This window comes from Euprymna scolopes, unplaced genomic scaffold (assembly GCF_053919585.1).
Source record: "Euprymna scolopes isolate OS-2025 unplaced genomic scaffold, ASM5391958v1 sca317, whole genome shotgun sequence".
NCBI classification, from domain to species: domain Eukaryota; kingdom Metazoa; phylum Mollusca; class Cephalopoda; order Sepiida; family Sepiolidae; genus Euprymna; species Euprymna scolopes.
This window is the reverse complement of record NW_027633344.1, coordinates 4,113-28,910: the sequence shown is the minus strand read 5'-3', so window position 1 is coordinate 28,910 and position 24,798 is coordinate 4,113. Positions and strand designations below refer to the sequence as shown.

Genomic DNA, 24,798 nt, shown 5'->3' with positions numbered 1-24,798 from the left:
ATATATATATATATATGTACATATATAGAGTATATATATCTATAGAGTATATATATATATATATAGAGAGAGAATATATATATATATATATATAGAGAGAGAGAGAGAGAGAGAGAGTATATATATATATATATATAGAATATATATATATATATATATATATATATAGAGAGAGAGAGAGAGAGTAATATATATATATATATATAGAGAGAGAGTATATATATAGAGTATATATCTATAGAGAGAGAGTATATATATAGAGTAGACACCGCCAAAAATGGCCGCAAAATCAAGTTGTTGTTTTTTTTTTTAAACAAAATTACATTTATTAAAATCCATTATTTCTGAGTAACTTTTTTTTCCAGAAAGATACAACCCTGAATTTTATCATATAGAAAACAGAATCATGTAAAACTTTTTTTTTCTGTTGTATTCAATGGTATTATAAATCTCATAACACCATTGAATACAACAGAAAAAAAAAAAAATTACTGTTGTTTAGAGTTAAAATTTGTGTGAAAAAGAAAAAACAAACAACAAAAAAAAAGAAATTTATTTCTTTTGTTTTCATTTAATTTTACTCTGTATAAAAAAAAAATCTCGCATTGTTCTTGGCTTTTAATTTTACCTTATAATATATATATATATATATATATATATATATATATATATTGTTTATTATATATATACTAACAGAAGTACCCGTGGTTGACTGAGTTCAAAAACAGCCTACAGAAAATGGACTCTGATTGATGAAAATATGATAGGTTATGAAAAGGAGGTTGTACAGAGATAGGTATTGGTACTCAAAAACTTTACCATAAGTAAAATATGATGAAAGTAAAGATAATTTTCACGAAAATATATTTTTTATATCAACTTTGTTTCCATTCGTAGCCAACAGTGACCAACAAAACGATGTTTCCTTACAAAGACAAAATGTTATATATATAATATAAATATACAAGAAAAAAATGTTACCACAGTCAATAAAAGTTACTTTTATCGTAGAAAAGTTAATTGGTTTGTATTTTTAAGTAGTTTGTAAAAAAAATTTTTTTAATTCATGAAGCGACTTTGAAATGGAGAGCCCCGTTTTCAATTTGGAGGGGCACCTGAGCATTCTGTGTTAACAATTTAAGAGAGTTTCGTCAACATAAGGAATATTTATAAACATATTTTAATATTTTCCGTTATTTCGTGCTTGAGGAATATTCGATTATGGCATGGTAGTGTATATAAAAATTCATTTAAGTAGTTATCGCCTCAAATTTTGTTTTAATTTTGGTTCACTGAAATTATTTCAAGTCAAGAGCATTAAAAACTATTTCAAAACAAAAAAAACATGAACTGAATTTTATTGACTATGGATTATTACAAATTTTCAAATACAAAAATCACAATTAACAAAAATTACACAATAAAAAACACTTTGATTAGAAAATAAACTATTTAATATTTCTATTATTATTTGTAGAAAATCTAAACTATTTAATATTTCTATTATTATTTGTAGAAAATCTAAATATTTGCTTTATTCTACAATGATTTCTTCTTACAATAAAAATAAATTTTTTTGCATTAGAGTTTGTTTATTTTTAATTACATTAACTTTCTGTGATCAAACGATCTCATTTTTAAAAATGGAATTTTAACTCATGAATAAATTATTAAACTATAAAATTGGGATTTTCATCTTTTTGAGAAATATTAATAAGTAAAAAACAAATCCAGTGTTTAAACAAATGTAAAACAAAAAATAAATAAAGCAAAAACTATTTCAGAATGAGTAAATAATCATTTAATCAGAAAATGAGAAAGAAAAAATTACTGCTTTTATCAAACTGTTTCAAAGACGTTTTCTCGCCAACACCATCAAGTGGTTGATCTCAATCAGTAAAAAAATTTGGTTCACAACAAATAATTTGTCAGCAAATCTTATTAATTTATGTTTTTTTTTCATAGATTTAGTTATCCACGGCAATTTGAACCATCAAGCGTGATTTTTGAATCATATGTATCCATAAGTTGGTTCAAACTAATATCATCAGCACCATAATCAAGGTTTGGTGACAGATTACCAAATGTGAAATCCATACTGCTGCAAAAAAAAAAAATGAAAAATATAATTAAATGGAGTTTCTTTCAATTTTTTATCCAACTGCATATTTTAAATTTGGTAGAATTGCAATAATAGCAAATGACAATGTCAGCATGTTGGTGGTTTGGGGATATTGGAAGGTAAGTTCGAAAAAATGTTAGATTCATGTTGGTGGTTTGGGGATATTGGAAGGTAATTTCGAAAAAATGTTAAATTTATGTTGGTGGTTTGGGGATATTGGAAGGTAATTCCGACAAAATGTTAGATTCATGTAGGTGGTTTGGGGATATTGGAAGGTAATTTTGAAAAATAAATTTGATTCATGTTGGTGGTTTGGGGATATTGGAAGGTAATTTCGAAAAATAAATTTGATTCATGTCGGTGGTTTGGGGATATTGGAAGGTAATTTCGAAAAATAAATTTGATTCATGTTGGTGGTTTGGGGATATTGGAAGGTAATTTCGAAAAATAAATTTGATTCATGTTGGTGGTTTGGGGATATTGGAAGGTAATTTCGAAAAATAAATTTGATTCATGTTGGTGGTTTGGGGATATTGGAAGGTAATTTCGAAAAATAAATTTGATTCATGTTGGTGGTTTAGGGATATTGGAAGGTAATTTCGAAAAAATGTTAGATTCATGTAGGTGGTTTGGGGATATTGGAAGGTAATTTCGAAAAATAAATTTGATTCATGTTGGTGGTTTGGGGATATTGGAAGGTAATTCCGACAAAATGTTAGATTCATGTAGGTGGTTTGGGGATATTGGAAGGTAATTTCGAAAAATAAATTTGATTGATGTCGGTGGTTTGGGGATATTGCAAGGTAATTCCGACAAAATGTTAGATTCATGTAGGTGGTTTGGAGATATTGGAAGGTAATTTCGAAAAATAAATTTGATTCATGTTGGTGGTTTGGGGATATTGCAAGGTAATTCCGACAAAATGTTAGATTCATGTAGGTGGTTTGGAGATATTGGAAGGTAATTTCGAAAAATAAATTTGATTCATGTTGGTGGTTTGGGGATATTGGAAGGTAATTTCGAAAAATAAATTTGATTCATGTTCGTTGTTTCGGGATATTGGAAGGTAATTTTGAAAAATAAATTTGATTCATGTCGGTGGTTTGGGGATATTGGAAGGTAATTTTGAAAAATAAATTTGATTCATGTCGGTGGTTTGGGGATATTGGAAGGTAATTTCGAAAAAATGTTAGATTCATGTTGGTGGTTTGGAGATATTGGAAGGTAATTTCGAAAAATAAATTTGATTCATGTTGGTTGTTTGGGGATATTGGAAGGTAATTTCGAAAAATAAATTTGATTCATGTTCGTTGTTTCGGGATATTGGAAGGTAATTTCGAAAAATAAATTTGATTCATGTTCGTTGTTTCGGGATATTGGAAGGTAATTTCGAAAAATAAATTTGATTCATGTTGGTGGTTTGGGGATATTGGAAGGTAATTTCGAAAAAATGTTAGATTCATGTTGGTGGTTAGGGGATATTGGAAGGTAATTTCGAAAAATAAATTTGATTCATGTTGGTGGTTTGGGGATATTGGAAGGTAATTTCGAAAAAATGTTAGATTCATGTTGGTGGTTTAGAGATATTGGAAGGTAATTTCGAAAAATAAATTTGATTCATGTTGGTGGTTTGGGGATATTGGAAGGTAATTTCGAAAAATAAATTTGATTCATGTTGGTGGTTTGGGGATATTGGAAGGTAATTTCGAAAAATAAATTTGATTCATGTTGGTGGTTATGGGATATTGGAAGGTAATTTCGAAAAATAAATTTGATTCATGTTGGTGGTTTGGGGATATTGGAAGGTAATTTCGAAAAATAAATTTGATTCATGTTCGTTGTTTCGGGATATTGGAAGGTAATTTCGAAAAATAAATTTGATTCATGTTGGTGGTTTGGGGATATTGGAAGGTAATTTCGAAAAAATGTTAGATTCATGTTGGTGGTTTAGAGATATTGGAAGGTAATTTCGAAAAATAAATTTGATTCATGTTGGTGGTTTAGAGATATTGGAAGGTAATTTCGAAAAATAAATTTGATTCATGTTGGTTGTTTGGGGATATTGGAAGGTAATTTCGAAAAATAAGTTTGATTCATGTTGGTTGTTTCGGGATATTGGAAGGTAATTTCGAAAAATAAATTTGATTCATGTTCGTTGTTTGGGGATATTGGAAGGTAATTTTGAAAAATAAATTTGATTCATGTTGGTGGTTTGGGGATATTGGAAGGTAATTTCGAAAAATAAATTTGATTCATGTTGGTTGTTTGGGGATATTGGAAGGTAATTTCGAAAAATAAATTTGATTCATGTTGGTGGTTTGGGGATATTGGAAGGTAATTTCGAAAAATAAATTTGATTCATGTTGGTGGTTTGGGGATATTGGAAGGTAATTTCGAAAAATAAATTTGATTCATGTTGTAGTGTATGAGATTTTACTTCTTTTCATCTCTTTGAAATTAATAAGAAATTTTAAAAACTAACTTTTTTGTTCCAGGACAGATCTTAATGTGTCTTGATCTACTTGTTGAAATACCCTCAGTAGTATGAGAAATGTATATGTTGAACTTGTTAACTTCCAACAGAATATCAATAATGTATAAAGTATTAACAAGAATATCAACAAACACATAATGTCATAAAAACCAAAACTAGACGAAAAAAAGATTGATTTATTAATTTGTTGCAAATTAATAGAATTCACAGAAACTGTCAAGAAAGAATTCAAATGATAACAGTGAAAAGAATAGAGATGAGAATATATATATATATATATATATATATATATATATATATATATATATATATATATATATATATAATGAAATATGAAATTTTGAGATATAATCTTATAGTTGTGTGTGAAACGATTAGGCAGAGAAACGGATATTAGGAAATTCAAAATTATCTTCACATTTATTAATACTATTTATACCTTGCCGAAATATATTATTGAAAGTGTCCAATCTGTAATTTTGGTGTGTAGCTTTGTGTCTATTGAAATAAAGTGTTCAAATTCAAATGAAAGGACAACATTGTGTTATTAACAACAAATTTTATTACTTATTTAGAATGTTGAACTCATCCAAAAAGTAATTTTCACATTTCCGCAATCTCCAACCTCCAACTTTCCAAGCGAGAAACCAGAAAGACATCACTGAGTGGGTCACCATTTTGATTTCCCCTTTCTCTAAACGTCAGTAAATTTATCATGTGTTAGGTTATCTCACGCATAAAATCTGTAGCACCTATTGACATTTCAGCTCATATCAAAGGAAAACCTATCAACAAGACTATATTTTAAATACATATGTGAAGAGTAGCTATCTGAAGTAAGCATTAGCCTGTCTCCTATCCCTCTGGCTTGTACTTTCTAAAAGATAAAGACAAATGCAGTCCAAAAATATGGCCATTACCATTTTGATTTCTCCTTTCTTTAAACTAAACAAAAATATGATAAAATAAACTAAACAAAAATATGATAAAATAAACTAAACAAAAATATGCATAAAATAAACAAAAATATGCCTATGAACATGTTGGTTAGACTATTGTACCCCATCCTTGTTAAATCAATTCAGACAAAAATATTAAAAAAGGATTAGAATTTAAGTATAAGCAATTAATGAAGTCTCAAGTCTGACACACTGAAAAAGGCATCTGATAGGAATAAGACATACTTATCGTAGACACGCACCTGTTGATTTATATAGAAATAAATCTGTTCAGGAAGTTAAATATCTTAGAATTGACCACACCCGCCGAATACACCTGTCACTAAATAAATGCCTTAGGGATACAGCTACATTGACAAGAAAAGTGAAATTCTAAAATAGATGTTTATGTGGGTTTTTGTTGTAGACCCGTGCTAGGGGTCAAAAATGAAAGAAACCACAAGTAGTGTAAAGTGTATAAAATATAATATGTATTTATCATAAAGAATACAGGAGCCACTAATGTGGTATGAGAGGAACGTATTCGTAGCATGCGGTTAAACATGGTATGAATGTCTCCATTTTGTCTCTGAAACCAGTGGTATTCATAGGACTGGTTGATTCCGCTTAGTACTCAAATAGGGGTTTTCAAAGATATTATATAAACTAGCTAAATTTAGATTGAGAATCAATTTACTATCATGTGTGAGAGGTCAATCTGTGTGTCAATTCTCATACTTCCTTCACCCCTCTTACTCACCCCACTTATTTGTTGCCACGAAACAATAAAAAAAATCTCATTCTATTTTTGATCAGCGTTTGCCATCATTCTTTGAAGCACTTGTAGAGATGTGTTGAAAATGAATTGAAAATCAAACTTAATTTCAATAAAAACATAGGAAAATGTAACTTACTTATCAAAACTGAAGTTGCTGTTTGGTGAACAAGCCTCAAACGGGTTGGATTGTTCAGTTGCAACTCTGTGAAAGAAGAATAAGAATATGAAAAGGTGGGGAAATATAATGAGAGGCATCAACTGAAACTGGCTTGTCTGCTGGTACAGCTGTGAACAGTGATATTAATAGGTCTTTGTCCAAGAAACATACATTTGGTGGTGATTTAAATGAGTCGCATATAAAGTTTCAGAATAAACTAGATGCATTTACCCAGCGTCATGCAAAAATATGTTTACTCTGATTTTTTTCTTAACATTTTTTTAAATTGGATTTTGAAAGTTAAAATTTAATTCTTAAAGTATCATTTGATTATTAAATTATTAATTGAACCAAATAGTTATAAAACTAAAACTAATTGTTGTCACGGTAACGTAAATTAAATTTATTTATAAAAATATTGGATGTAAAAGCTTCTAAAACTTTTAATCATTGAATGAGGATTTGCTAAGAACTTTAAGTTTAAATAATTTTCTTTTCAATAACTTTGATTCTTTCAAAATTTTGAAGGTTCATCTGCTCTTTTTTTATAAAAGCTGAAATGCATTCTACTGAATTTTGTAATTAAATTCTTTTTTAAACACAATTCATAAAATGTTATCTTTTGTATATTACACTATTGAATTTTTAAAAATTTTCTTTCATTTGAGTTTGCAGGGTGGGAGATCTGAAGTGCACCGAATGGTTGTCAGACAAAATCTAAGCATCAAAATAATCTGTAAATACAAGCAACATATTTCACTATGATGACACTTTAGGTCAATAATTAATGCATGTTTTTTTAAATTATTGCTCCATTTTAGAATTCCAGCTTGCCTGATGCTCTTTTAATGAGTTGGAAAATCTTTTACTCACACACAAAAAATTACTACCACCACTACCTTACACCGGGAATTAATCTTCATAGGATATTAAACCCAATCAAATGGAATGAGTCAATCGTCATAATTTACTGCTTTCTTCATTAGACATTTTTCAAAGCAATAAACCTTTTATGAATTTCAAACTGACCTCCTTATTTAATTGATTACTGGTAGATTGTTCTCAAGCCTTGCTCCATGTCATTTTAGATATATTTATTTTCCTTCACCCAGGAATACTCACAGCCTACGTCTCTTGGCCACTTGTCTAACCAGATCATTTGTTTTGTATGCAAAGATTATTTACATATACTGATATTGCATGTTTGTATAACTACCATATATTTTTATCTCTCTTTATCATCTTAAATGACGTTTTCAATACTTCTTCCACAACCCACCTGCCTCTCTTTCTCTCTCTCTCTCTCTCTCTCTCTCTCTCTCTCTCTCACTTTGGCAACTGGTTCAATATAATAGAAAGAAATCAGGAAAATATCGATAGCTAACTGAATGTTTAACTTAGTTTCAGTGTTGTTCAGATACTCATCTGCATCTCTGATAACCTGAATGACAAGGACTATCAATATATTTTTTTACATAACTTGAAAAAGTTATTACTCTTTTTTTTCAGATTAGTTTCATATGTACACAAAAATAGGATGTTTTTAGATAATAAATTCAATAGTTGTTATTATTATTACTGAGTCTAATTCTGAGATTCTCAGTCTTTTTTTATTGGCTGCCATATAATGTAGCCTTGCATGTCTACTCAGCCTGAGTGTTATGTTTTAAGTGAGGAAATGGTGTTGGCCGAAATGCACATTTTAATGGTCAAATTGATCATGAGAATTGCTCACCCTTGAATATGATCCTTCAGCATTGTTGGTACATAACCATGGGCCAGCATTTTGTCTTGTTTATCTGAAAAAGAAATTCAACAATTCTTTTAAAACATTGTAAAAAAGAATATAGGATAAAAAGAGAATGGATCAATTTCAAAGAAACATCCGTTCAATCATCTAAGTGCAAAAATTTTAAATTGAAGTGTGACAAAGACAAAATCTTTTCCACAGATACAAAGACACTTCTAAAAATTTATCAAAAGAAAAGAGTCACAAAATGGATTCTGGAATATATACCTGTGAATATTCTTGGCTATATCTATTAGAATATGTACCTGTTAATATTCTTGCCACATATTTTGAAATACATATTTAGGAATATTATCAGCCATATCTATTAGACTACATATGCCAATAAATATTTTTGATGACATGATCTGAAATATATAATTGTAAATATTCTTGGCTACATGTGAAATAATTAGCTGTGAATATTCTGGCCACATTTTCTGGAATATAGGTAACTTGTGAAACTTCTGGTTATATTTTTTGGAATATAGACCTGTGAATATTCTTGGCCACATCTGGAATATAGACCTGTGAATATGCTGGACTAAATCTGCTGGAATATATACCTGTTAATCTTCTTGGCTACATTTGCTGGAATATATACCTGTTAATATTCTTGGCCACATGTGCAAGACGATATACCTGTGAATAATCTTGGCCCCATGTTTTGAAATATACAACTGTGAATATTATTGACTACATTTTCTCGAATATACACATCTGGCCACAACTGCTGGAATATATATAATCTGTGAATTGGTCAAATATTTTGAAATATATGTTTGTGATAGATCTAATAATATATTAAATCTTTTGCACAAAATAGTGGATCTAAAATAGAGACAAAATTAATTTTAAAAGATTAATAACTAGAAACTCACTTTCAGACAAAACATATCATACTATGAAATAGCACCCAGTTCAACCAAAGAAAAAAACATACATTTCCTAACATGTAATGAAACTGATGCTAAATTCACTTCCACATATGCATGCAAATAAAAATATACTAAATTCACTTCCACATATGCATGCAAATAAAAATATACTAAATTCACTTCCACATATGCATGCAAATAAAAATATACTAAATTCACTTCCACATATGCATGCAAATAAAAATATACTAAATTCACTTCCACATATGCATGCAAATAAAAACATACTAAATTCACTTCCACATATGCATGCAAATGAAAACATACTAAATTCACTTCCACATATGCATGCAAATGAAAACATACTAAATTCACTTCCACATATGCATGCAAATAAAAATATACTAAATTCACTTCCACATATGCATGCAAATAAAAATATACTAAATTCACTTCCACATATGCATTCAAATAAAAATATACTAAATTCACTTCCACATATGCATGCAAATAAAAATATAATAAATTCACTTCCACATATGCATGCAAATAAAAATATACTAAATTCACTTCCACATATGCATGCAAATGAAAACATACTAAATTCACTTCCACATATGCATGCAAATAAAAACATACTAAATTCACTTCCACATATGCATGCAAATAAAAATATACTAAATTCACTTCCACATATGCATGCAAATAAAAATATACTAAATTCACTTCCACATATGCATTCAAATAAAAATATACTAAATTCACTTCCACATATGCATTCAAATAAAAATATACTAAATTCACTTCCACATATGCATGCAAATAAAAATATACTAAATTCACTTCCACATATGCATGCAAATAAAAATATACTAAATTCACTTCCACATATGCATGCAAATAAAAATATACTAAATTCACTTCCACATATGCATGCAAATAAAAATATACTAAATTCACTTCCACATATGCATGCAAATAAAAATATACTAAATTCACTTCCACATATGCATGCAAATAAAAATATAATAAATTCAGTTCCACATATGCATGCAAATAAAAATATACTAAATTCACTTCCACATATGCATGCAAATAAAAATATACTAAATTCACTTCCACATATGCATGCAAATAAAAATATACTAAATTCACTTCCACATATGCATGCAAATAAAAACATACTAAATTCACTTCCACATATGCATGCAAATGAAAACATACTTAATTCACTTCCACATATGCATGCAAATAAAAATATACTAAATTCACTTCCACATATGCATGCAAATAAAAATATACTAAATTCACTTCCACATATGCATGCAAATAAAAATATACTAAATTCACTTCCACATATGCATGCAAATGAAAACATACTAAATTCACTTCCACATATGCATTCAAATAAAAATATACTAAATTCACTTCCACATATGCATGCAAATAAAAATATACTAAATTCACTTCCACATATGCATGCAAATAAAAATATACTGAATTCACTTCCACATATGCATGCAAATAAAAATATACTAAATTCACTTCCACATATGCATGCAAATGAAAATATACTAAATTCACTTCCACATATGCATGCAAATAAAAATATACTAAATTCACTTCCACATATGCATGCAAATAAAAATATACTAAATTCACTTCCACATATGCATTCAAATTAAAACATACTAAATTCACTTCCACATATGCATGCAAATAAAAATATACTAAATTCACTTCCACATATGCATGCAAATAAAAATATACTAAATTCACTTCCACATATGCATGCAAATAAAAATATACTAAATTCACTTCCACATATGCATGCAAATAAAAATATACTAAATTCACTTCCACATATGCATGCAAATAAAAATATACTAAATTAACTTCCACATATGCATGCAAATAAAAATATACTAAATTCACTTCCACATATGCATGCAAATAAAAACATACTAAATTCACTTCCACATATGCATGCAAATAAAAATATACTAAATTCACTTCCACATATGCATGCAAATAAAAATATACTAAATTCACTTCCACATATGCATGCAAATAAAAATATACTAAATTCACTTCCACATATGCATGCAAATAAAAATATACTAAATTCACTTCCACATATGCATGCAAATAAAAATATACTAAATTCACTTCCACATATGCATGCAAATGAAAACATACTAAATTCACTTCCACATATGCATGCAAATAAAAATATACTAAATTCACTTCCACATATGCATTCAAATAAAAATATACTAAATTCACTTCCACATATGCAAGCAAATAAAAATATACTAAATTCACTTCCACATATGCACGCAAATAAAAATATACTAAATTCACTTCCACATATGCATGCAAATAAAAATATACTAAATTCACTTCCACATATGCATGCAAATAAAAATATACTAAATTCACTTCCACATATGCATGCAAATAAAAATATACTAAATTCACTTCCACATATGCATACAAATGAAAACATACTAAATTCACTTCCACATATGCATGCAAATAAAAATATACTAAATTCACTTCCACATATGCATACAAATGAAAACATACTAAATTCACTTCCACATATGCATACAAATGAAAACATACTAAATTCACTTCCACATATGCATGCAAATGAAAACATACTAAATTCACTTCCACATATGCATGCAAATAAAAATATACTAAATTCACTTCCACATATGCATGCAAATAAAAATATACTAAATTCACTTCCACATATGCATGCAAATAAAAATATACTAAATTCACTTCCACATATGCATGCAAATAAAAATATACTAAATTCACTTCCACATATGCATGCAAATAAAAATATACTAAATTCACTTCCACATATGCATGCAAATGAAAACATACTAAATTCACTTCCACATATGCATGCAAATAAAAATATACTAAATTCACTTCCACATATGCATTCAAATAAAAATATACTAAATTCACTTCCACATATGCATGCAAATAAAAATATACTAAATTCACTTCCACATATGCATGCAAATAAAAATATACTAAATTCACTTCCACATATGCATGCAAATAAAAATATACTAAATTCACTTCCACATATGCATGCAAATAAAAATATACTAAATTCACTTCCACATATGCATGCAAATAAAAATATACTAAATTCACTTCCACATATGCATACAAATGAAAATATACTAAATTCACTTCCACATATGCATGCAAATAAAAATATACTAAATTCACTTCCACATATGCATGCAAATAAAAATATACTAAATTCACTTCCACATATGCATGCAAATGAAAACATACTAAATTCACTTCCACATATGCATGCAAATAAAAATATACTAAATTCACTTCCACATATGCATGCAAATAAAAATATACTAAATTCACTTCCACATATGCATGCAAATAAAAATATACTAAATTCACTTCCACATATGCATGCAAATAAAAATATACTAAATTCACTTCCACATATGCATGCAAATAAAAATATACTAAATTCACTTCCACATATGCATGCAAATAAAAATATACTAAATTCACTTCCACATATGCATACAAATGAAAACATACTAAATTAACTTCCACATATGCATGCAAATAAAAATATACTAAATTCACTTCCACATATGCATGCAAATAAAAATATACTAAATTCACTTCCACATATGCATACAAATGAAAACATACTAAATTCACTTCCACATATGCATGCAAATAAAAACATACTAAATTCACTTCCACATGCAAACAAAAAGACAAAAAATGTATCGTAAAACAAAAAATACAAAACTCAAATGTGTGAATAGAAGTCTTGTGGATTTTACAGACTGAGACAGATTTTTGTTGTCTGAATTAGTTTAATAGCTAACTCAAACTAAATTTGTTTTTAATATGCCAAAAACATTTTGGGTATGTGAAGTGTTCCTGGTTTAGGACAATAAAATTAAAGAAAAAAAAAAGAAAAACGAATTCATCTTTGCAAGCCAACAACTACCGGGTTCGAAATCACCACTGTCACCAACCTTTGTCTGGCTGTCTGCCTCGCCCTGACCTAACCTGTCAACTCCTTTTATACATGTCTCCCGTGTGATTTTGTGTGATTTTGCATGACTTCCACAAGAGCACACCTTTTAAAACTATGGGTGCCATCTTGATTTCTCTCTCTCTTTCGCCCAACCTCGCCCAACACACACGCGGTAAGACTTCTGTTCGTTTGATCTGTTTTTCCCTTTCTTTTTTCTCCTTTCTTTCTGCTAACTTTAACCAACATGCCTTCCTGATCTCTGGATCACATTTCATAATTCCTCATCCACTGTGGCGGGCGTCTTTCCCTACTTGGTCTCTGAGGTGTTTTGCCATTCTCCCGCTGCACATCACTTTCCACTGGCCTGATATCAAAAATATGTCTCGGTACTCCATCTACCGCAATGTTGCTGCTAGTATTATTCCCAGCTATGCGTCCTTTGCTCCACTGTGTGGTGCATCGTGCCCCTGGAAGCTTCACCCATACTTCATCACCGAGTTTGATAGTCCCTGCTGTCTCCGTCTCACTGCTTGCCGGCTTAACCCTAGGATGCCTCCATGAGTATTTGAATATTGACAGGTGTGGAAGTGTCCCTTGCTGTTGCCCCGATTTAGGCGACATATTGTACCAGTAGACAGCTTGCTCAGGCAAGGTGCTCCCTCTCTCTGGCACTGCCTTTATTGTCCAGTGGTTTCTTTCTACAATCCCGTTGCCACTGGGTCTATAGGCAGCTCTAAAGAATTTTTTTTTTTTTTATTACATTTTCACCCCAAACAAGGCAAATTGCCACTTTGGTGTAGGGGGCTACTATCAGGGGCAACAACTACTGGGGTACTATGTAGGGATTTGGGCAGCAAGGTGTCGGTTCACGTTACACTTGAACTTCTGCACGTCAGTACTGTTGGAGAAACAGGGACCTGGAATGGAATTCCAGAGTCTTGCGGTTCTGGGGGAGAAACTATTGGAGTAGAAAGATCTTTTACATCTAGGGACCTCTACAGTGTGGGGGTGGGATCTAGTAGCCTGTCGGGTTTGTCGAGGGTGCTCGCGTCGTGGGGGCACAAGTGATTGTAGTTCATCAGAGCATTCACCACTAAAATACTTGTAGAAAAGGCAGAGGGATGCAACATTTCGGCGATGGGACAGAGGCTGAAGCTTAGATGCCAGTTCAGGGCCTATCAGGTTTGCGACTCTCTTTTGAACCTTGTCAAGGAGCGAGAGACTAGTAGCAGATGCACCAGCCCAGATGTGGCAGCAATACTCCATACATGGGCGAATGGTGGCCTTATAGAGGTACAGGATACTTTCGGGTGTTAATAGTTTTCTAGCACGGTAGAGAGAGCCTACCTTTCTTGCAGCGGCCCTGGCAATGCCTTCAATGTAATTGTTCCAACTCATGTTTCCTGTGAACGTTAGGCCAAGGAGTTTGAAAGATGGACTCTCAGATAAAGAGTCGTTGGCCATTGCTATTGGTGGTAGAGAGGGTTTCTTGTAATTATTGAATGAAACTAGTTTAGTCTTGGCAGCATTGAACGCGACCAACCACTTTTGTCCCCATTCCACTACAGATTGGAGGTCTTCCTCTAGTGTTTCTGCCATTTCTTTAGAAATGTGTTCATTCGTCTTCCTGTCGTGTCTGCCATAGAGTGTAGTGTCATCAGCATATATACCCATCTCAGAGGCAATGTTGTCGGGGAGGTCATTTATGAATATCAGGAACAATAGAGGTCCAAGGATAGAACCCTGGGGAACTCCCGCATTTATATCATATTGTTTAGATGTGCGACCGTCGAGGACTACCTGGATTTTTCTCTTATCTAAGAAGGATTTAATTATGTTAAGTATTCTACCAGTGATACCGTATGATCTGATTTTACTGAGGAGACCCTCATGCCATACCCTGTCAAAAGCCTTAGATATATCTAGAGCTACCGCTCTGCCTTCCCCCGCTTTGTCCAGTGATTGGTATATACGTTCAGAGATCACGGTGAGGATGTCTGCTGTGGAACGGGCTTGTCTAAATCCATATTGTTTGTCAGTCAGTAGTTTAGCATCTGTAAGATGATGGACTAGAGCATGGTTAATTATGGTCTCAAATATTTTGGCAAAAAGTGGGAGGAGGCTAATGGGGCGATAATTTGATGGGTCTGTCCTTTCGCCAGAATTCTTGAATACTGGTACAACAGAAGCAGTTTTCCAACAGCCAGGAAAGCAAGCTTCATTAAGACATTTGTTGTAGAGTTTGGAGAGAACTGGAGCTACTTCGGCTGAGCACTTTTTTAATAGCACAGCTGGGATAAGATCGGGTCCACATGCTTTTGAGGTGTCAAGGTTTTTTATGATAGCATGCACCTGAGCAGGGGTGGTTTTCAGATCGTCTAGTGTGGCGTCTGTCCGCATAGGAAAGTCAGGTAGGGGGTGGTTGGAAGGGTCCAGTGTGGAGTTTGAGGCAAACCGACTGGCAAGCATGTTAGCCTTGTCGGTTGCTGAGGAGACAACCTCGTGATTGTTGGTTAGTGGGGGAATTGTTGATATCCCATTATTTACTACACTGTTGTAGATTTTCCAGAAGTCTCGAGTTCCTAGTTTTTGTGCTTCGATGCGCTTTTTAGTGGTTTCCGTAAATTCTCTCTTAGCTGTCGCTATTTCTTTCTTAACGTTATTTCTAGCTTCTATATACTTCAGTCTGTTTGAACTGGACTTATGTCGGTTAAACCTACGGTATGCATGCTGCTTTTGAGTAATGGCAGTTGCACAAGTCGACGTAAACCATTGGGGAGAGTGGGGCTTACTATAAAATTTCCGCATGGGAACATGCGCTTCGATTGCAGTTTTGAACCAGTCAGTGGTCTCGTTTGCACATTGTTCAGCAGGGAGAGAGAAAATATTTTTCCATGGAGCATCTCTAATTAGTTCCCTGATGGCTTCCCAGTCAGCCTTATTATAATATCTCGTTGTTTTGAGCACTGGCTCTTCAGTTTTGGGTCTAGAGTTTAGGGGGATTTCAACCATTATCACTGCATGGTCAGCGTTCCCAAGTGGGTTGTGGGCCTTCGCTAAGCAGTCATCGGGAACTGTGGTCAAAAACAGATCTAGAAGTGATGCGTGTTGTTCTTCCTGGTCAGGGAAACGGGTTGGAAACGTAACAATTTGTGATAGGGAGTGAGATATAGCGAAGCTATGGGTTGTGCTGCCCGCTGCATCTGTGTGAGTAGAGAATCCAAGCCAGTTTTTGTGGTGGACATTAAAGTCACCAAACACATGTATTTGTGCGCTAGTGTCGAGGGACAGTGCCGTGTCTATGCTGTCAGATACTTTGTTTATTATGGAGCAGTCCTGAGTCGAGGGAGAGCGGTAGAGAAAATAATAGTAGCTAATACTGTGTTGCACGTTTAGTCTAAAGCACATAAAGGCTTGATCATCTGTTTCTAGGTTTGTTTCTCTAGTCAAGGGAAGGGTATTACGAATGTAAACTCCAAGTCCGTGCATATGTCTGTCAGAGTCCTTACGGCAGAGTGGGAGATATCCAGGCATGTTAAAGTGGTTAGAGGGAATGGAGGAGTGTAGGTTAGTCTCACTTAGTGCTAAGATATCCGGGGTATTTGTTAAGAGAAATGCTTCAACATCAGCTAAGTTAGTTCTAAGCCCACGGATATTTGTGAATGAGAGCCTCAAGGGAGGAGGCAAGTTGAATTTGTTTGTCCCTAATCCTGGTTTAAGCTTATTTTTAGATTGTACTGTCGTCATATTTATTTTTAAGAGTTTCGGTAAGGGGGAGCTAAACAAGAGGTTATGCGGAGCTTCAGACATGCATCACAAGTAGACCATCAGCTGACCTTTCTCCAATTAGGATTGTGGCCTCAGGAAAGCCCACCGGGGATGAGTGCATGGCTATTTCATTTTTTTAGCACATCCGCAACTGCTGCCGATCTAAAAGCAGTACCATTGTCGGTTAGAAGCTCTTCCACCGGACCGCACTCCAGAAACACCATGTCAAGGGCTGCTGCTATTTCACTACCCGTTTTACCTCGCAGCCTTTTCCTATAGGGCAAAGCGCCCGGGGCCACAGTCGATCATCATCACCTGTAATGGGTGATATCAACTGCGAATCTTTCTCAGGTCCCAGTCACACCTAGTTCTCCAGCTTCATGTGTCCTTGGAACAGGGTCAATTGACTGACACTTGTCACAAGTCCTGACCACTTGTTCCTTTGAGACACTCGGATCAACTTTTCTCACCAGGTACAATGTCCTCTCTGCCCCCATATGGTGCAGATTGTGTAACTCTCGCACCCCAGAACTATCCAGATGAGTCACTTCAGCAATATGCTCTTTTGTTGGCACAAGCCAGCTTTTTCTCACTCTTGTGAGAGCATCCGCTTTGTTCTTCTCAGAGGCAACCATAATTATGCGCAACTTCAAAGAAAACTTCTGCATCAGCTCAGCCAGCATCCCGAGCCTGCGCTTCACTAGCATCTCTGCTGCGCCTTTCGTTCTTATCCTTTTGTCATGTGAAATCATCGATTTCAGCCAAGGAAACACAATGACAGAGTCTGTTTTCACACAGATGTTGCGTAGTCCCCATTTTAATGCCAGATTAACTCCTTTGGTAACTGCATCCAATTCTACACTAATGTGGCTAACATCATCCTTCTTCCGTAGCCAGGTCGCATCCTCCGTAACCACTCCACCCACTTCCAAGACAACCCCTGTTGCAATACTGCTTGCATCACACCACACGACTCCATCCAGTGTTTGCGGCACGTTCCACGTTCCCCAAACTGGGTCTTGCTTTTCCACTTTTTTCAGGACCTCTTCAATTAAGGCGGTCGTTCTTCCTCCCACTCTGTCATCCCTTCCTCTACCTTCAACATGCCTCTTGATGTAGCTGCATGCTGATCTTAGCCAGCCGGCAATGGGGTAATGCCCGATCTACCTACCGCATATTGAAAAAAGCTCCCGCTTGTTGAGCTCTTTCATTTGTGGAATCTCGTTTCCCCTTCGAAATTCCAGGCCATCCGACGCATTTCGTTTCAGCTTTAGTCCCAAAGCCGCTCCTCCATCCAATTCTTCCGGTACTTTGGTGACCAACCCAAACTTCTCCAAGTGAACCACGACCACCCCTACTGTCACCAGAGTTTCATTCACGAGGATGTCATCAATATATGAGCTCACGGCGCCATCTCTCTTCCCCATTTTTTCTAGAATCTTCCTTAGAATGGATGACATGATCTTGGGTGCTGAGTTCAGCGCGAACCTCACCCTAGTAAGGCAGTAGGTTCTGCCTTTATATCTGACCAACTGGTACTTCCAGAGTTTCTTGGCAAGCTGAGTTGCAAATAGGCAGATTTTAGATCGACCAACTTAGAGGCACCGTTTATTTGCCTCCATTCTCTGATGGTCTCACTGCATATATCTATAGCATCACCCCAGTATGACACTCGACGTGTCTGTTTAATTCTTGGAAATCTAGTACTGGTGTGACCTTTTCTTTTCTTGGTTGCAGAATGGCCATTAATGGCAAGATTCCCGATTCAACGTCATTTGTCCATGGCAACAGTATTCCTTCCTCGATCCATCTGTCCACTTCTCATTCAAAATCCTTTTCTTACTCCTATATCAGTATCACTGTGGCAATGTCGCCAATCTTTTGGAGCTTTGAAACTAGGTCAACTTTCTTTAACCAAGCTACCACATCGCCTTCGCCACTGAACAGCTTAATCATTCAGGCCAGTAGCCATCGCCAAAATAGCTTGAAGTGTTTCTGGTTTAGGAAACAAAATTAAAGAAATAAAAAAAGAAAAAAGAATTTGTCTTTGCAAGACAACAATCGCTGGGTTCGAGATCACCACTGTCACCAATCTTCATCTGTCTGTCTCGCCCCGACCTAACCTATCAACTTCTTTTATACATGTCTCCCGTGTGATTTTGTGTGATTTCGCGTGACTTCCACCAGAGCACACCTTTTAAAACTATGGGCACCATCTGGATTTGTCTCTCTCTTTCGGCCAACCTCGCCTGTTTGATCTGTTTTTCTCTTTCTTTTTCTCCTTTCCTTCTGCTAACTTTAAACAACAGTATGCATATATAGTTTTGCAAGATATTAAAACATACTACAAGGTCAACTAAAGCATTGTATAAATGAAGATAACAGCTTGAAATCACTGGAATAATAAATATAATGCCATAGTTCATTAAAGATGATATAGATGGAATTAATAATTCTTAAATATTCCCAGTCTTAAACATTGGTGAAAATCACGTGTTGTGCCAAAATAATACAGAAAAGCAATTTTGACTGTTTATATAAGTTTTATTTTAGCAGATAACGCCTTTAACCTTTAACTAGGACATTATTTTAGCAGATAACACCTTTAACCTTTAACTAGGACATTATTTTAGCAGATAACACCTTTAACCTTTAACTAGGACATTATTTTAGCAGATAACACCTTTAAACTTTAAATAAGACATTATACAGATCAATATTTTTCCCATATTCATAAAAACCCTCTGCCCAAAATCCATTTTGGCAGTGGAACAAAAAAAATGACTTAAATGTAGACTTTACCAAACCTTTTGTTAAAAGTTACCCATTAAAAATATTCGTCCAAACATTTTCTACAGATTTTTGGATGAGGAATCCAAAAATTATGATTTCTAATATTGGATGATTTTGTAAAGTGATCCAACAGCAGGAAAAAAAAAAAATAAGGGATTGATATGAAAACCTCGAAATTTGCTTAAAAAAATCAGCCAATTTTTAAAAAAAAATCTCCATCTCCATTACTATGAGAAATACACAAAGTTATCTCTTATTAATGATTATTAATCATGCATTATTGCTTTTAAACATTGCTTTATCATCATTTCATAAGAAGGGCAATGAGTAATTTTGACCCACCTGTTTCTTTTTCAAGATATTTATTAAATATCTCTGTCTTCAATGAATCTGGGTAAAGATATAATAAATCATTCAAATCATGGATTCGCTGCGCAAGAGAACGGATTTTCAGCTTGTTCAAATCATACGGACACAAGTTCCAAACAAATGGACTGCCTAAAAGGAAGAGAGAGAGAATAATGTAGAGAAAATTTAGGTGGCGTACCTGTTACAGGGAAGGGGGAACTTTGTACAATAAACAAAAAAATTGAAAATCAAGCTGATTTATTTTATGCTTTACCAAATCTTAACAAAAAGATATTTTTTTATTTCATTTTAATCATTTTTCGCTTTTGTTTTGAAGATCATAAAAACATGATATCCAGACAAAACTACAAACTACATTCTATAATGAACACAAATAATGAACCTCAAAGTATATATTTCTGTAGAAGAAACCAATATATTACATTTTTTGTGATTCTTGTACAGAAATATTCATTTCTTTTATTGTTAAATTTTTTGTATTTCTTTCACCCTCAACTCTTATTTTTGATTTTGTCTTTTTTCTGAACCCTTTCTGGTCCACAACACTAATATGTACAAGGAAGACTGGGATGCAGTTAACCTTAGAAATGTTGATATATGATTGTTTTTAGATTTTAAGAAAAAAAAAGAGGTTCCCTTTAACTAAAGAACTAACCTTCATTAGTGCCTAACCAGGCAATGGTGATGCCTCCAATTTGGTTATCACTGAAACGCAGCAGGAATGTGCCTTGTTTTTTTTGCAACAACATTTGTTGGGCTTGTTGTTTGCCAATGAAGCCAGCAATGCAACTAAAATTCAATGAAAGTTTTACCATTAATAAATGGAAAGAATTGTTTGAAAGTTGGTACAAAAAAGAAAAGATACTTTGTAGAGCTAATTTGACAAAGGGAAAAGGGGTCACATTAGTTTGATTATGAAGGCAAAATTTTTATTCACAATTTAACTTTTATTCATATATCAGTTCACCAACATACAGCAAGGGACCACGAATGGAGTTTTGAAATAAATTAAGAAGAACACCATAGCATATGCAATCAGCCAAGTGTTTGGGTTTTACATCTAAATGTCCTGCATGTATAACGGTTTTTTTTTTGGGCGCAAGAACATTGCATGTACATTCAATTTAATGTTTTTATCCGATTCTAAAAAAGTGGGAATCTGGACAGAATTTTGAATGGAACGCTTTATTTACTTCCATTCAAAATTCCATGTAGATTCCAGAGTCCTACAGAAACATTCCTGAGTTCAACAAGATTAGAGGCTAGATTGACTGAAGCATTGTGAAAGTGACACTCAAGACGAAAACAATAGAATCCAAATAATACAAAGTGTAACAACAGTTCAGCAGCAGAAATTCATCCAAACTATTCGGATTGGATAATGTATCACTTTGCATGGAAGAGTGGAAAAGTGCACAAAAGAAAATTGTTTATCAACATGTAACTTCTACAATTTATAAAAAAGTGGTGTTTCTTTAACCCCACCATAAAAAAGTATCTAGCTGAACATACACACATGCATTTATAAAATAGATTCCTTCTGGAATTATTCAGTATTTTTTTTATATATAAGTACATAATCACAGTGAAAAACTGCTCCTCACCCCTACTCTGACAAAATCTGGCTCAGTTAACCCTCAGAGAATAAATCTTTTTAAAGTTTTCGATATTATTCATCCAGGGCAACACTGATCAAGAATATACCAACTTTGTGGATCTTTGTTTTGTAGTTTTTACTTTTAGTAGACCATACAAACATACACACACACACAGACAATTAACCTTTATATGACAGATGGTAACATGTCTTAAAAGGGACACATCATTATAAATAAATTAAAATAAGATTCACAAAGCATCCAGAACTTGAGTTTTCCTGTACTACTTGTTTTTGTTAATAACTTGTCACACAATCATTAATTTGACAATCACTCTAGAATTTACTTGACAATAATGAGGATGAGAACAGATTCTTCATTAATATTATGACAGACAGAAGTCAAAACTCAAAATTTGGCTCAACAACATCAGAGATTGATCAGATTTGGTTTAACATTGATTTACATGCTGGCATGTGTTGGATGCCTTTCAGAAATTGATTTCCAAACTTATCTATCTCTGATGGGTCTTTATCTTTTTTCATCCTTATCACATTTTTTTCTTCGTAGTTTGCTATTCTGCGCACACCTTTCCTGGTACTTGTGCATTTAATGAACCAGACGTAACTCAGCATTTGCTCGGCTTTGTCCGCCGCATGACGTCAACAGCCGGATAAAACAGTGTTGCCAATAAAATGAAAATAACGCTACAACTGTAAAATGAAATTGTAAATGTAGAAACATCCAAAAATAAATAAAAAGCAAAAAGCTACTGTTCATTTATGTTTTTTTATTATTAGTATTATTGTTTGAAATTGTTTTATGTTTGCAAAATAAATACATATGAAACATTTTTTGTAAACAAATAATTGTTAGTAATTATTATTTTTTTTTAATGAAACTTTTTTTTCAACTATTTATGTAAAATAACCAACAAAAATGATATTTGTAGAATATTTTTTTAAACAATTAATTGTAAGTAATTGTTTTTTATGAAACGTTTTTTTTTCCAACTATTTACATAAAAAATGAGAAAAAAATCGTAAGAAAAAGGAAAGGAACAAAATTTTTTTTTTTTTTAACCAGGTGTTTTTGTGTTTTTTTGCCAGGAACAAGTAAAAAATTTTTGTTGTTTTTTTTTAAACCAGAATTCCTGCAAGATTTTTTTGTTTGTTTGTTTTGCCAGGAACATAGTTTCTCAGGAGGATGTATTTTCCTCAGACTTTTGGAGGGCATCAGATGACAAAGTAGACGAAGATGAGATAGCGAATGTGATAGGAAGCTCCTTACTAACAGGGTAGCTTTCGGCAATGTGGGTTAATATGAAGTCAAACGGCTGCCTACCAAACTTTTGTCTCCACATAAACTCTAAACGATATGTGTCCAAAAGATCCTGGTTGGTTCCGCATTCTCATTTATTGCGCTGCTTTGCTTCCTTCCACATCCGCTCTGCACATGATTTGTTGTTGTCTGTGTTACGACGGGATCTACAAAATTAAGGCTGTGGTTCACCGTTAAATGGTGATACCCCTCCTCTCCTCTCCTCCCACTTTGCTGTAAGCCCTCCAACAGTCTGATACGACCGTGATCCCCGGCAGAATGTATTTTCTTATTAGTGGAAGGAGGGTTTTGACATTCCTATTTGGTACGTTAACCAAAAAAAAAACCTCCTTTTCGGCAGGGTTGCCGTACTCACTGAAGACCCAGACTTGTGTTAGACATCTGCCAACGTTGTGTTTCCGGCGGTTGAAGACAGACTCGTCGATTTCGATCGTATGGCCTGGGCCTCCTATCTGCCAGGGATTCCTGAGAAAGTAATCCGGGCATATATCTTGCAGGAAATTCTTCCAGTCCACAATTGTGTGGCGTAACCACAACCCACATTCGTGCTGGAGATTCCTAGTCGCCGCCATCTCAAACGCCCATATCGAAATTCTCGTCTGCTACTCTAAATTCATATACAAACTATAAGTTAAAATGGCAGCAATTTAAGAAACATTTTCTAAAAAAATGGGGAAAAAAAACAGTTGTTTGTTTTTACGCAAACTTTGATTAACATATGTCTACAAAATCGTTTTATTTCATTTTTTTTTTTTAAAGATGTTTTTTTACATAATGGTTAAGAAAGATCAAATCTTTCAATAAAATACAAGCTATATCATACATAAAAAATACATATATATAATAAAATACAAGCAATATTATATATATTAATTTGAATGTGCCTGACCATCACAATACAAGGATTTTAAAAAATTTCTTACTTGTCTTTGTACAAATCAAGTAATTGTTCTTTTGTAAGTTTCACGATGGCATGAAACCATTCCCAGAATGTAAAGTTTTTCTTCTTCATATTCTCCTGCAAAAATGAAAGATAAAAATTGTGTATTTTATTTTCAATCAACAATTAAAAAAATTATTATGTAAACTTATTTAATTTATTGACAATAAATTAATTACTGAAAGATTCTCATTATAATTTCCATTAATAGATGTATTAAATGTATTGAAAGCTTTGGAAGCTATGTACAGCCAATTATTTGATAGAGATTAAAATAAATAGACAATAAAATTTTATAACAATTTGGTCCAATTAATGATCTAATTATCAAACAATAGCAAGACAAATTTAACTTTGAAAATCTTACGAAAACAATACTTTATACGCGATGCTTTCAATAAATTTCCAGACTTTTTTGTACAAACAATTAATTATCATTTTATGAATGAACAGCTACAGCAGGAATTGAAATACACCCTACTAAAACCTGATTGTCAAAAATGCAATCTGGATGTAAGGACATTTTAGAAGAACGATATGTAATGAAATTCTGTTTTCAATTTTGAAAAAAATGCTACGGAAATGTATGGAATGCCTCAGACTGCTTTTGGACTATCTTGTACGAATCGAGCATCAATTTTTGAATAGACTAAGAGATTCAAAGAAGGCAGGGAGTCTGTGATGGGTGCAAGACTTGATGGTATTATCTTTATTTTTTATTTGATCATATCATGTATATACTTATTTGATATGATGTATATTCTCAATTTTATGGT

General features: G+C 33.1%; 1 protein-coding gene across 2 annotated transcripts; it reads right to left on the bottom strand.

Annotated features, from left to right (window-relative positions):
• Window positions 1-1,778: 1,778 nt before the first annotated feature.
• Window positions 1,779-24,131, bottom strand: LOC145274298 (signal transducer and activator of transcription 5B-like). 2 transcript variants are annotated; one of them, XM_080127392.1, is made up of 6 exons: window positions 24,006-24,131; window positions 20,799-20,932; window positions 20,117-20,272; window positions 8,225-8,288; window positions 6,469-6,534; window positions 1,779-2,104 (listed from the first exon to the last, which is right to left on the bottom strand). In XM_080127392.1, the coding sequence occupies exons 1-6, from the start codon at window positions 24,092-24,094 to the stop codon at window positions 1,972-1,974; spliced, it is 642 nt and encodes a 213-aa protein (XP_079983518.1). In that variant the 5' UTR covers window positions 24,095-24,131; the 3' UTR covers window positions 1,779-1,971. The 2 variants fall into 2 exon arrangements, with proteins under 2 accessions (XP_079983518.1, XP_079983519.1); XM_080127393.1 differs by having other exon boundaries at window positions 1,779-2,101.
• Window positions 24,132-24,798: the final 667 nt, after the last annotated feature.